General features: G+C 42.8%; 1 protein-coding gene across 1 annotated transcript; it reads right to left on the bottom strand.

Annotated features, from left to right (window-relative positions):
- Nucleotides 1-606: 606 nt before the first annotated feature.
- Lilra5 (leukocyte immunoglobulin like receptor A5) lies at nucleotides 607-10538 on the bottom strand. The gene is made up of 6 exons (XM_055595692.1): nucleotides 10470-10538; nucleotides 10270-10305; nucleotides 9816-10100; nucleotides 9380-9685; nucleotides 4124-4256; nucleotides 607-651 (listed from the first exon to the last, which is right to left on the bottom strand). Exons 1-6 carry the CDS (start codon nucleotides 10501-10503, stop codon nucleotides 636-638), a joined length of 810 nt encoding a protein of 269 aa, XP_055451667.1. The 5' UTR covers nucleotides 10504-10538; the 3' UTR covers nucleotides 607-635.
- Nucleotides 10539-12960: the final 2422 nt, after the last annotated feature.

The raw sequence follows: 12960 nt of genomic DNA, 5'->3' as shown, positions 1-12960 counted from the left end.
GGAACATTGAAGGAAAGCTGGGTGTTTTACCAGCTTTGTTATTACTGGTTAGTACTGGTTTGTTAGTACTCTCAGAGTGAGGCCAGGGAATGAGGCATAGTAAAAGGTCTTCTAGAGAGCTGAGGGTGAGTCTGGGGAATTGGTTCTGAAGAATGGAAAGAGATATGAAGATGAGAAGTTAGCATACATGCTTCATTTCGAAATGTTCTTTTGTAGCAAATATAAATTGTACTGATGTTGTTTAAAGTACAAACAAAGTATCCTAAGTTCAGAAACTCAATGCCAAGTTGCTCTGAGTTATTCTGAAGCAGTGAGGGCCAAAGCAGCTCCAGACTCGTTCTGAACCAAGTATTCTTTCCCTGATCTGAGGGGACTCAAAGACCTCAGAGTGACTGAAGAAGTGTGTGCTCAGGGTCTCTCAGCAATACAGAACGTATGTGCTGAAATGCAGTGCTAGGTTATCTTGCTAAATATCTCAGTTTTTCCTTTCACAATAAAGCTGAGCATAAGCACCGTTTCCATTTTATGTCTCAACACTGCCTTCTATCCATCCTGCCCAATGTCTTCACATTTGTTCTGTATCATGAGCAGATTTCTTCAGGTAGGGAAAAATCTCTCCTTCAAGACACAGGTTTTTATTCACTCTGGTGGCTGGAAGAAAACATAGCAACAAGGTCTCATTACGTCCCATGATTCATCTTTCTCATTTCTCTATGCCCCAAAATAGCTACATATAGAACTTCCTTCTTCATAAGTCGTTTGCTTTCCTGAGAGTATGAGTGAGGGTTGTTCCCACTCCCTCAAAGTTCCTCCTGGGTGTCTTTCCTTCAGGCTGAACATTTGCACAGTATTGAGTTTACTGAATAAGTGCTTATCTTCCTAGCCTTGAACATTTGGTTGGGGGACAATGGAGGCCAACAATACAGGAAGTTTGCAGAGCACCAAAGACACACAAAGCCCTTGACTGCAGTCCCTGTGGTACCAAGTGCTTCCTCTAGACCTCTTTCAGTGCAAGAATGATTCCTTCCATCAGCCAGGTAATCATCACTGTCAGTTGCGCCCAAGTCACAGCCACTTGGTACCAGCCCGTTAGTTACTCGTGTTGCTAACTGGTTCCTGATATGGAATGAGAAAGATACGCACTTACAAATGAGGAAGCGATGAGCAAATCGACACGCAGCTTTGTACACAGTGGGAAGCTGCAGAGAAGGGGAAGTTAAGTCACCCCCAAATTGGAAATCTTGTAAATCCTGAGTTGAGGCTGCATTTGAGAAAGGTCAGGCGATGAAGGAAGAAGAAGAAGGTGAGGCTGTCTTGGGTGTGCTTACTCATCGCTGAAGAACAGCAGCTCTTTCGAGAAGGGAAACTCTCACAGGATGTTGTGAGCCTGTCTCGCTCTGACACAATGAGTATGCTGTGAGCTTTCACCTCTAACAATGAAAACTTCTAGGAAAGGAATATGACTATTTGCTGCTCTAGGGAGATAACTGTTATGGGGTGGGAATGTAATATCTTATTGATAGAAAACTAATAAATTTTCAGTAATAATCTGAACCCAGACAACATGCGTACCAGTATAATAAGTTGTGAATGTGAGTTTCAAGATTATCCCTAGTATGGAACTGAGTTTATGAGTGTGTTTACAGTCGAGTGGGTTAAGTTAAAGATCTGGCCTTATCAGAGTGGAGAGGGAGGCTGCAGTTGTGTTTCCTGTTTCCTCTCTGGATGCAATTGTGAAAGGTCCAGATGGTTTAGGAACTGAACCTCTCTCTCTGTCTCTGTCTCTCTGTCTCTGTCTCTCTCTTTCTCTCTGTGTGTGTGTGTGTGTGTGTGTGTGTGTTGGGTAGAGGTAGTCTCTGTCTGTAAAGAGTTTGCTTTGTAGGAAGAGATGGGTTCTCTGGGGGAGAGATTGCCTATTGACAGTGGATATCAGGAGGGGATTCTGTATGTGCAGGAAACAGAGCCCTACAGAAGATTCAGCATGGAGGAGGGTATGGACCATGGCAGCAGACTGCAAGAATGTCATCTGGATTGTTGAAATAGTGAGATGAACTGGGCCAGGGACCTGTAGTACTATGGAAGGTAAATGATATGACAGTATATATATCCTGAGTCTTCACTGAGCTTGTATTGGGCTGAAGCCCAGGGAACAGAAAGAGGGACAGATCATGTCAGGACTGTTTGGAATTAATGTCAGCATGTGAAGAAGAGGAGGAGAGGCTGAGGATGCTTTCTATTTGTCTAAGTTGATTGTAAGATCATAATTGGCTACACAGTCAGTACTAGCGAATGCTTAGGGAGAGTTCTGGAAGCTGTAAATGACTCACTGCGAGAAGTGGATATTCCTTTTGTACTGGGCTTGTACTTAACTGACAATTTTCTTTTTCTTCTAAATTGCTCATTTCTGTAAGGGGCAGCCCCCATCCCATGTCTACCTCAAAGCCTCCTTGGGAATTCTCTTTCCTCAGGCTCTGTTCTCTCCTAGTCACATCATCAATCTGACTTTTCATGTTCTGTCTCAATGTACCAGACACCATTGCTTAGGGGAGCAAATTCATCTGCCGTCATATAAGTTAACAGAATAATTAAAAAATTGTAATGATCACTGTTTATGGGTTAGTGTGATACCCAGTCCAGGGACATGGAATCTAGTTTATAATTCCTTAGATTAAGAAGACTGTGCTTGAGCCAGGCTGGGTGGCTCACGCCTATAATGCCAACACTCTGGGAGGCAGCTGCAGGTGAATCACTGTGAGTGAGAGGCCAGCCTGGTCTACAAAGCAAGTCCAGGACAGCCAAGGCTACACAGATAAACCTTGTCTCAAAAAAAAAAAAAAGAACGTGTTGTTTAGGCAACTGGACATAAGCTAGAGTCACCTGGGAAGAGGACCGCTCCCTTTGCAAACTGCCTATATCAGATTTACTGGTAGAACCGTATGGGATTTTTAAAATTAGTGATACAAGGAGATTTCAGTAAATGGTGCTGTCTACCCTCCTTCACAGAGAGCAATACAGGGCTCCAAAGTCTTAGACCTTAGCATAGCTACAAGCATTCCTCAACCCCCGCATGTATTTGGCTGATCTAAGTATAGGAGGTGGGTCTGGAACTCTCAGAATCTCAGATAGAACGATCCAGCCCTACTTTCCAGGTTTACACTGATGTTACCCACGTTTTTCTCAAAGCTCCAAGCAGCAGTCTCTGAGCTCTAAGGAAACATTGGGTAAAGTCAGTGTGACACTGCTACTTCCTGATTCAAGGAAAATGACTTCTCATTTTTCCCACCATCTACCAACATTGAGAACATGTTGAGTGATAGGCTGGGACCTAATTTTAAGCACGCAATGGTGAGGACTCTTGCTGCCTCTTATATGGGTGGAAGCATGTGAGATCCAAGCTCACTAAACCATCTTGCATTGATCTCCCATGTGACTGTCAGAGCAAAAGTGTGAATAGTTCACTCTAACCATGGCAGATCAGAATCAGGAGATGCCCCGCATTCTTCGTGAGCTTTCTAAACTCTGATGAAACACGACAAGCCCAAGACACTTTTTCATGATGATAGAGTGAGGGGCTCACTCAGGGTGAATATAGGCATCTATCTTTTACTTTTGGAACTGAAGAGCTGGGAGTGTAGGCAGAGAGATTTGGATCATAACAGAAATGGAATGACTTTTCATTCTGACTTTGTCATCATTTTTTTAATTGAGGCAAATTCTTCATTTCAAGTCCAACAGGAAGAGGCTACTCCCATAGTGAATAGTGTAATTTATAACATAGAAAGAAAAAAATGTCACATGAGAGGGATTGAAAACAGAGGATTCCAGGAAGTGAGGATCAGCCCAGAATAGTTAAAAATTAATTAATTTTGTGTGTCGTTAATTCAGGATAGAGTTGGGTCAGTCAGCAAATGCCCACAGTAGGTGGAAGGACAGAAATTCATTTGATGAAAAAGGATCTCATCACAACACCCACACCTTTCCCTGCACCCCAAAACTCCTGGACTTCTCAAAACAGTTCCTCAACAAAAGGACTGGGATTTCTTGTATAAGAATTTAAGATTATCGTATGTATTACTGAGATTCTGGAACCTTAAAAAAACGTACTTCTTTCTCTTCTGATTACCTCTCAGTTGAATGATGAATCTCTAGCTGGCTGTGCCAAGACTCAAACAGAAGAATTCCAAGGATTATAAGGATCAAGCCAGCCATGCCAATTCTGATGAGATTTTCTACTGTGTGATCCTGGGTCTCTGAGTCTGTGGTTCAAGACAAAAAAAGTCACAAAGATTAGGGAAGATCAAACACAATTCGGTGGCTGTCCACCCAGGGAACCTGCTTTCTTTGGACAGGACTTAGACTTTCTGCATCCAATTTGAATTCTCCATATTTGCCTGTCCTGGGTTTGAACATGTTCTGTGATGGGATGATTTTCTCAGGTGATCCTTAGAACAGAAGAAGAGGAATAAGATGTGTGATGTGCTTAAGAGACCCAAGGGTTTCCTCTGAGGTTCCCATTTTTAATTCCTGCTAATGGCAACCATTCTCATTATATAATGTCATGACTGTCTGTGATGAGTCATTCTCCTGCTTTAAGAGGTGTATAAGAATCCCTCTGAGGACCTCTGAAAGACTACCCAGCACTGTATCAAAGCAGATACTGAGACTCATAGCCAAACTTTGGGCAGAGTGTATGGAATCTTAGAAAAGAAACGAGAGATAGTAAGACCTGGAGAGGACAGGAGCTCCACAAGGAGAGCAACAAAACCAAGAAATCTGGGCCCAGGGGTCTTTTCTGAGACTGGTACTCCAACCAAGGACCATTCATGAATATAACCTAGAACCCCTGCTCAGATGTAGCTCATGACAGTTCAGTGGGTACCCTAGTAAGGGGAACAGGGTCTGTCTCTGATATGAACTTAGTGACTGGCTCTTTGCACCTCCCCCTGATGGGGTAGCAGCCTTACCAGGCCACAGAGGAAGAAAATGCAGCCAGTCCTGATGAGACTTGATAAGCTAGGGTCAGATGGAAAGAGAGGAGGACCTCCCCTATCCTTGGACTTGGAGAGAGGCATAGGAGGAGATGAGGGTGGGAGGGTGGGATTGAAAGGGAATGAGGGAGTGGGCTACAGCTTGGATACAAAGTGAATAAACTTTAATTAATGTAAAAAATTTAATTACATTTTTGGTATTCTTATTAAAGTCCTCAGCATTACTGTGCTATTTAAGGTCAACACCTATGACATATCACTGTATAACAACAATTTATCTGAATCCCAAGGAATCAGGATCAGTGATAAAATCACCACTCACAGTTCAGAATGCTGGAAAACCTTGAGCACTCTGCTTAATCTACCACACATGATAACGTTCAAAGTAGCACAAAATGGGGTTTCTCTTCTGTTTGTTGATCATCCAAGATCCTAAGCTGAAGTCTGGGTATTAGAGGTTGTTAAAAGTCTGAAGCACAAAATGCTGGCTTCTGCATGCTCCTCCTGTGCACATACCACAGCTAGTTCTCTAGATGATATATGTCTCTTTAGTAGCCCAATAACTAGCCATCATACCCTTAGAAACACATACAATGAAAGCCAGCAAGACTCAAAATGCCTACTCACTATCTATATTCACTAAACATTGTAAGGGATAATGCTGTGAATCTATAGAGCACAAAATAAAGCTCCAAAATTACTAGTAGGGTAATAATAATGGGTTGGAGTCTTGTTACCATGAAGATGTGTAGATATACAATGTAGATGGTATGGAAGCAAATGTATATATTTGTATAATCTGACATATATATACACATATATTTGGAGCAAAAAAAAACAGTGTGCAGGAAAAAGACATTACTGTGTAGTAATGAATGTACCTAGAAATTGTTGTAGTAAGTCAAATCAATTAGATTCAGAATTACCAAATATCATGTGTCCTCACTATTTCTCTCTCTCTCTCTCTCTCTCTCTCTCTCTCTCTCTCTCTCATCTTCTTATTGGCAGACTCTTTCTATCAGGGGTGTGTGTGTGTGTGTGTGTGTGTGTGTGTGTGTCACATTAATGCAGAAGGAAGACTGAGGAATTCATTGTCACAGGAGGAGGCGGAAAAAGGGGAGGACTGAAGATTGACAGGGCCAACATTTGTACATAATATGTTTGATTAGAAATGTCCTTATAAACCCATCAGTACCCACCATGGACTTATGCCAGTGAAAAACATGTTAGATAAATTTTCAATCTTGTTGTAATTGATATGATTATCAGTAATTTATAAAACATTAACTGAGCAGCAACTTGAAGAATAGACTCTGATGTAAATATGAAATAAATTAATATATTCCAACCAAGATACCTCTATGCTTCCTTAGAAAATGGGAACTCAAATACCTTATGAACAAATTAGTGGAGTATTTCAATAGCTCTGCCTGTTCTGATATATGTCCAGGAATGCACATATTTTTGTGTACAACACCAAGAATTTTGGTGTAGAGAGAGAGCATAGTGGTGAAGAGCGCTGGCTCCTCTTCCAGAGGGCTGGGGTTCAGTTAGCTGCACCACAGTGGCAGCTCCCAGCTGTCAGTAGCTGCAGTTTTTGTCTATCCTCCACAGGTACTAGACATGCAAGTGATGCGCAGACCTATGCAGGGAAGACACCACGGACGTGAAATAACAAAACACGTAAAAATTAAGAACTTTGGGTAGATTAGTAAATGGATTTAAAATAGCTAGGAAAATGTTTTTATTTCACAGACTTGAAAGTTGCAGCAGTTTAAACAAAACAATGACCAGATTGGTAAGATGTGCACAAGAAGGAACAACTAACAGCAATCAAATTGCACTTCGGGGTTACTAAATGGGGAAGGAGTTCATGCCTGGTACTGTAGCCAAGGACCTAGAGGAAAACCATTTCCTAAAGCAATGTAATTGCTTGCTGCATCCTAAATACCTATCCTTATAGCTACAAATAAATGTAGCTCTTGCTGTGTATATGAGAAGCTTACCTTTGCAGAAGATAGAGACCATCACAGAAAGCCACAATTGGCCAAAAAAGGGCAGAGAACAATGAACAGTGGTTTGCCTAACCCCAATTGTCATAGATACAGCAAATTGCTTTCATCTAAGGCTCAAGAAATATTGGTGAAATGGTGGAAATATTGCAAATGGCAGAGGATCAGGCCATTTGCTTAAATAGCTTCTTTTATATATGATAGAGAGTTGCATTCAAAAATTCTTAACACTATGGTTACTGAAAAAAGTCTGTATGATGAAAATATATTTTAATGTAGCAGTGTGGATAGGGTAAATCTCACAAGTCTTGAACAGGAGATAAATATCTTCAGGCCATTATGGGCTGCTGAGAAAGGGGGAAATAATCTTTCTACAGAGATAAGACCCAGATAGGTTCTTCAGTCTCAGCCATTCAGCCCTGAACATATTTTAAAATATTACCTGATTTTATAAAATTTGTAATAAGCTTAGACTCCGGTGACTTTAAGAAAAAAAAAATCCATGAACCTTAAACAAATCATCTACCAGAAGGTATTTACTGGAAAGTTTCAAATAAACAGTAAGTGAAAGCACAAATAAACACAACTGAAAGCAGAAAATTCAGATTGGATAGTTTGACAAAGGTGTTCCAGGCAGTGACCTCCCCCCCCCGCCCCCAAGCCACTGCATAAGAAACTACGTGACTCCCATTCTCTAATCCTCATACGTGCTCTGAGTATGGCATCTCTGGCGTGCTCAGCAGGATCACGGTCTCTCAAATGTATGTTGCTTCTGAATGCTTCGCTTATACATACCCTGCATGTTATGAAGAGCTCCCTCACCTGTCCTGAGTTTCCAGGGACAAGATAGGTATAGGGAAGGGACATTTATCTTCTAGATTCTTAGAAGTGAGAAATAATCTCCTCTAAGGGCAAGCTCCTGTATCTTATTATCAAAATGGTTCAGATGTTGCTTCTCCCACCAGACATAGAAACTTCTCTTTGTTCAGGCCAAGTAGGAAGCAGATCCTTTTGATATAGATTGTTCTCCATCACTTTTCTTCTCATAGTTAATGTGGACAGTGTAGGATCCAGGTATGGGGAGTGTCATAGAAGATGTTGGATAGCTTTCAGCAAAAGATCTGAGCAGAGGCTTGCACTGTTTTTACTCACTCACCTATGGCTGCCAATAACTCCTTTTGAGTACCCTGGACCTTCTGCAGTTCATTGTGAAATGGGGAAGGGGAGAGGCAGAGAGCATTCCTTAGTGAATCCTACTGTTGGCTTCCATCCTCATGAAGGGTGAATATCCCACTGACCAAATTCACCCAGAGCCTCTCATTTAGATATTAGCCAAGAATTTTTGTCATGCAGAATCCTAAGTGATCCATTCAGCTCATAGAGTTCTAGGTTACCACACACGAACCCAAGAGTTCCCCAGGGACACTAGGGTATAGCAACAAGATTTGCAAACTGTAGCAATTCTAGATACTCCTGAGTGCCATGGTCACTCATGGAGAATTCTTGCTGGAATTGCTGAGATGAAAACTTTGATCTTAGGTGCAGAGATTGATGTACTATTCTCTTGTTGTACAGAATAAAAGAGTCCACTGTGTTCCTTGACCTACACATCAGGATAACATTCTTTCCTGGGGGGTTGGGGGGCCATGAAAGATGTGGTATGCTGTGGAATTTGCTTGAGACAAGGGTAAATGAGAAAAAGTCCACCATCCTCTGTGGCTGTCAGTGAGAACCTGGTCTTTTTCCATGTTTTTTTTTCCTGACCTTATTCTTCCTTCTCTCTCCTGTCATAGAAATCCATAGCTTTCTGAGAACCCTACTCTCATCATGTCTACCATCTCTTGGATTTATGGAGATGTTTTTTTTTTTTGGGTCCTTGTATTGACTTCCAGGGCTTCTCACTCATACATGGATGTCCATGGGGTCACTAAGTGCTGACTACCAGAGCAGAGGTTGTGTCCACCCTAGCATCTGTAACTGGTGCTCATGAAACCTGCTCACAGGGACAAGGGTGAAGTTAGTCCAGGATAGCCCAGCCTGGATGTGTATCCCACAATTCTAGAGAGATAATTTCTCGCTCCCTTGGCCAGGACAAGTCTATAATAGCCAGCATAAGAACACCAGAGGACGAAGACACGGTTTTGCTGAGTCAGCAAGGTGTGCTTCCTAGACAGAAAAAAACCACAGGCGGGAAGCTAAGAAGCCAGTTCCTGCCAAGCATTTTCTCCCCTCAGCTTCCTTGCTAGTACGATTACTTCTCACATCTCTGGCATTCTGACTCAGGGTCTAGAAATTCTCTTTAACCACCTCCCAGCAGTGTTCAAGGAAAGGAGCTTAGTGTTTCAAAATATGATTGGCTCAGTAGTGGGGCTGCCTCACCTGAGATGCGTATTTCCAGGTGGTCACTAGGTTCTGACCACACCTGTGGGTTGGCATCATAGTAGCCATAACATTTGAATGTCCCACTACTGCTGGGAGTCACAGAACCCAGAATGAACAGGGCCTGGAACTGCCCAACAGATGTCTTCTGTGACTTCATGCTCATGAAGTCCCTCTGCTCTCCTTCCTTGGTCACAATGAACCTGTCATATTCCTCCTGTGAGAAACACTCGAGGGTCACATTATCTCCTGAGGTCACCCCGGGTCCAGGCAAGGCTGATAGGCTGGGTTTGCTGTCAAAGATTCCTTGGAGAGGAAGGGACAGAGTTTTAAACGTGTTCACAATAGCCCAACCATGTCAGGCAAGGCTGGGCTGCAGGAGAGGAACATCCTATGACTAGACACCTCCTTATAGAGTTAGTTAATCTCCTCTTACCTGTCACCACCAGCTCCAGAATGTCACTGTATTCTGACCAGCCAGCAGTGGTCACATAGATACAGGAATATTGGCCTCCGTCATGCTTTCCAACAGAGCTTATGAGGAACACAGCTTTCTCCCCATGGTTTGAAGAGGTTTGTTTGTGCTGTCTATGATCAAATTTCTTCATATAAAGAAGGTACCTCCCTGCATCCGAAGTCCCCATACATGAAATGGACACTTGCATTCCCCTATAGACCAAAGAGCTTGGCTCAGCTTTGATGATGGGCTTTGGTAAGGCTCCTACAAAAAGAAAGTCAGAAAATGGGTGTTCTGGGACATTACTGATCTGATCCTAGCCTTCAGCTCCTGCACACTCCCAGTATCACAAAGCTTATCCCACAGCGGCTGCTCCCATTCTTACTGCCTACCATGAAGGGGAAGGCCCCGGGAAAGTTGAGTACACACTTACCTGCCAGCACTGGGATCCTGGGTCTCACACTCAGTCCTGGAAAAAGAGTTTCTTATTCAGGATCTGCTCGCCTGAGTTATGAGCAAGCTTTTTCCTCTAGAAAACCTCCTGTACCCCTGGAATTTTCTGCTGGGAAAGTCTTGAACTGTGCTACACGCCCCTTCTGGATCATAGTGTTTCCTCCCACTCTCATATCTCACCCAGACAGATCAGGACTGTGAAGGTGAAAGCCATGGCATCTCCTCTCTGTGGCTGCAACTGTGTGTATGGCGAAGGCCACATTGCCTGGCCAGATGGACTGGAACACAGGGTAAGGCCTTTGGAGACTGGGTGCTCGTCAGCAAATGGTTACACCTCAGGTTCTCCCCAGAAAGGGGAACTGCCCTTCCCAAGGGCCTGCCTCTCATTTCCCTAAATCTGTGGCTTGGACAGGCTCCAGATTCTGTAGTCATTTCCTTAAAGAGGTGTTCTCTCTTTCTACCTGATCAGTCCTCGTCACTCCAATGCCCAGGAGGAAATACTGATAGCCCTGTTGAGTTTATTACCTGCTCATCTCCAGATTTGTGTGGCTGAGTGCTGAGCGTTCCCTTCTGAGCATCCTTTTGAAGTCTTCTTCGTGGCTCCAGTCTATACAGCCATGCAGCAGTATACAAGGAGATGGTTTGGAAAGGGTACTTGTTAATGCTTCAGAGAGGATGAAGAGCAGCAGAGACATACCGAACACCTGATTGTGAGCTTCTTGTTCAGTTTCATCTTGGGGATGAGCACACAGGAAGGATGAGGATGGAAGAAAAAAAAAAAACACTACTGTTCATGTCCCCGGAACTGCTAACCAATTTCCTGCAGGGAACCCATCCCTCTCTTTTTCTTAGCAACTTTATCCATCCCCGTCTCCCTATGACCTATCGTCAGTGTCATTTTTATTCCTGTTCCTTGGGGCAGAACTCTTGCTAGGATCAGGTCTGGCTTCTCTTTAATTCCTGCATACCACTAACTGCTTATGCCATGTTTAGCAGAGGCACCTCATGTTTGTGATTCCTCACTTGTAGCCTGTTGTGTGCAAAATGTGTTTTTTCATTTCTCATACTGTTTATGGAGTCGTGTGTCACAGAGCTGTTACTGGTTTCCAGACCAAGGTAAAAATTCAGTTTGGGGCTTGAGATGTTCAAGTTGTTGGACAATGTGGCCACATAGTGCTCAGCTCAGCAATCTGCAGATCAGCATGGTTATGGGCAGAAAAAGAGAAGCAGGGGAACTTTGAATACAAAAAGACCCATTCCATAGATAATTTAGAAGAAGGGTGAACATGATCCAGACAGAGTTTATAAAATTGTAAAAGAAATTGTTTTTTTAAAGGACAGATTTGCATAACGAAACCTTTGGCAGAGTGCAGGGTGTCATATGAAAGAAGGGGGAGTTAGTATGACGTGGAAAGGATAGGAGCTCCACAAGGACCAAATATATCTGGGCACAGGGGGCTTTTCTGAGACTGACACTTCACCAAGGACCATGTATGGATATAACCTAGAACCTCTGCTCGGATGAAGCCCATGGTAGCTCAGTAACCAACTGGTTTCCTATAGTAAGGGGAACAGGGACTATCCCTGACAGAAACTCAGTGGTAGGCTCTTTGACCTCCCCATCCCCCAAGGGAGGAGCAGTCCTGCTAGGTCACAGAGGAGGACTTTGCAGCCAGTCCTGAAGATACCTAATAAAACAGGGTCAGATGAAAGGAGAGGAGGTCCTCCCCAATCAGTGGACTTGGAAAGGGGAGGGAGGGAAGGTTTGGGAGGGAATGAGGGAGCGGGATACAGCTGGAATACAGAATTAATAAAATGTAACTAATAATAAAAAAATTATAAAAAAAAAGATTTGCCATCACCTTATGTCTTATTCTAGGGATGAAAGTCCAGACTTCTAGCATTCTTGGCTTTTTGTTTTTGTTTTGTTGTTTGTTTTAGAGATGGGGTTTTATGTGTAGCCCTTGTTTTTCTGGAATTCACTCTGTAGACTAGGCTGGCCTTGAACTCAGAGATTCAGTTGCCTCTGTCCCTTGAGTGCTGGAATTTAAAGGCATGTACCACCATCATGCTGATTTCTTTTTCTTTTTGAGACAGGCTGCTCTGGGACTTGCTACACAGAACAGGCTAGTCTCAAAATAAAAAATGTCTGCCTCCTTCTAACTCTGGACTTTTAAGATTAAAGGTGTGTGTCACCACACCCTGCAACCCTTTAGCATTCTCTGCACGGGCTCCATCCTTGAGGCCCATTTCTGCTTCGTCACACAGTTAAATTTGTTGTTTTATCAACTTTGTCTCAACAAACATAAGACTTATTTTTGTTTGTTTTGTATTTTCTTTCTTCTAACTTTCTCTGTTTGTGAGTTTCATCATGACTCTTGTACATACATCTCATTAAATTTTTGTGCCCCCACTCCCCCACATACTTTGGCTCCCATCTTGCTGGTCTCTAAATTGATTGTCACTTTTGCTACTTTCTTGATACAAGATTGTTGAAAATATGTGATTGTTTAATTCTTTTTATTTATTGAGAATTGTAAACAGTGTGCTTTGACCATATTCACACCTACTCAGACTCTACCCAGACATACTACATCTTCCTCTGCTCATTCAATTTTGTGTCCTTTTTTTTTGAAAAAACAGAGTCCAACTTCTGCTGCTCATATATTTA

Source organism: Psammomys obesus, unplaced genomic scaffold (assembly GCF_907164565.1).
Source record: "Psammomys obesus unplaced genomic scaffold, mPsaObe1.curated_primary_1811, whole genome shotgun sequence".
Taxonomy (NCBI): Eukaryota; Metazoa; Chordata; class Mammalia; order Rodentia; family Muridae; genus Psammomys; species Psammomys obesus.
The sequence above is the reverse complement of the archived record's forward strand: the minus strand, read 5'-3'. Positions and strand labels throughout refer to the sequence as shown.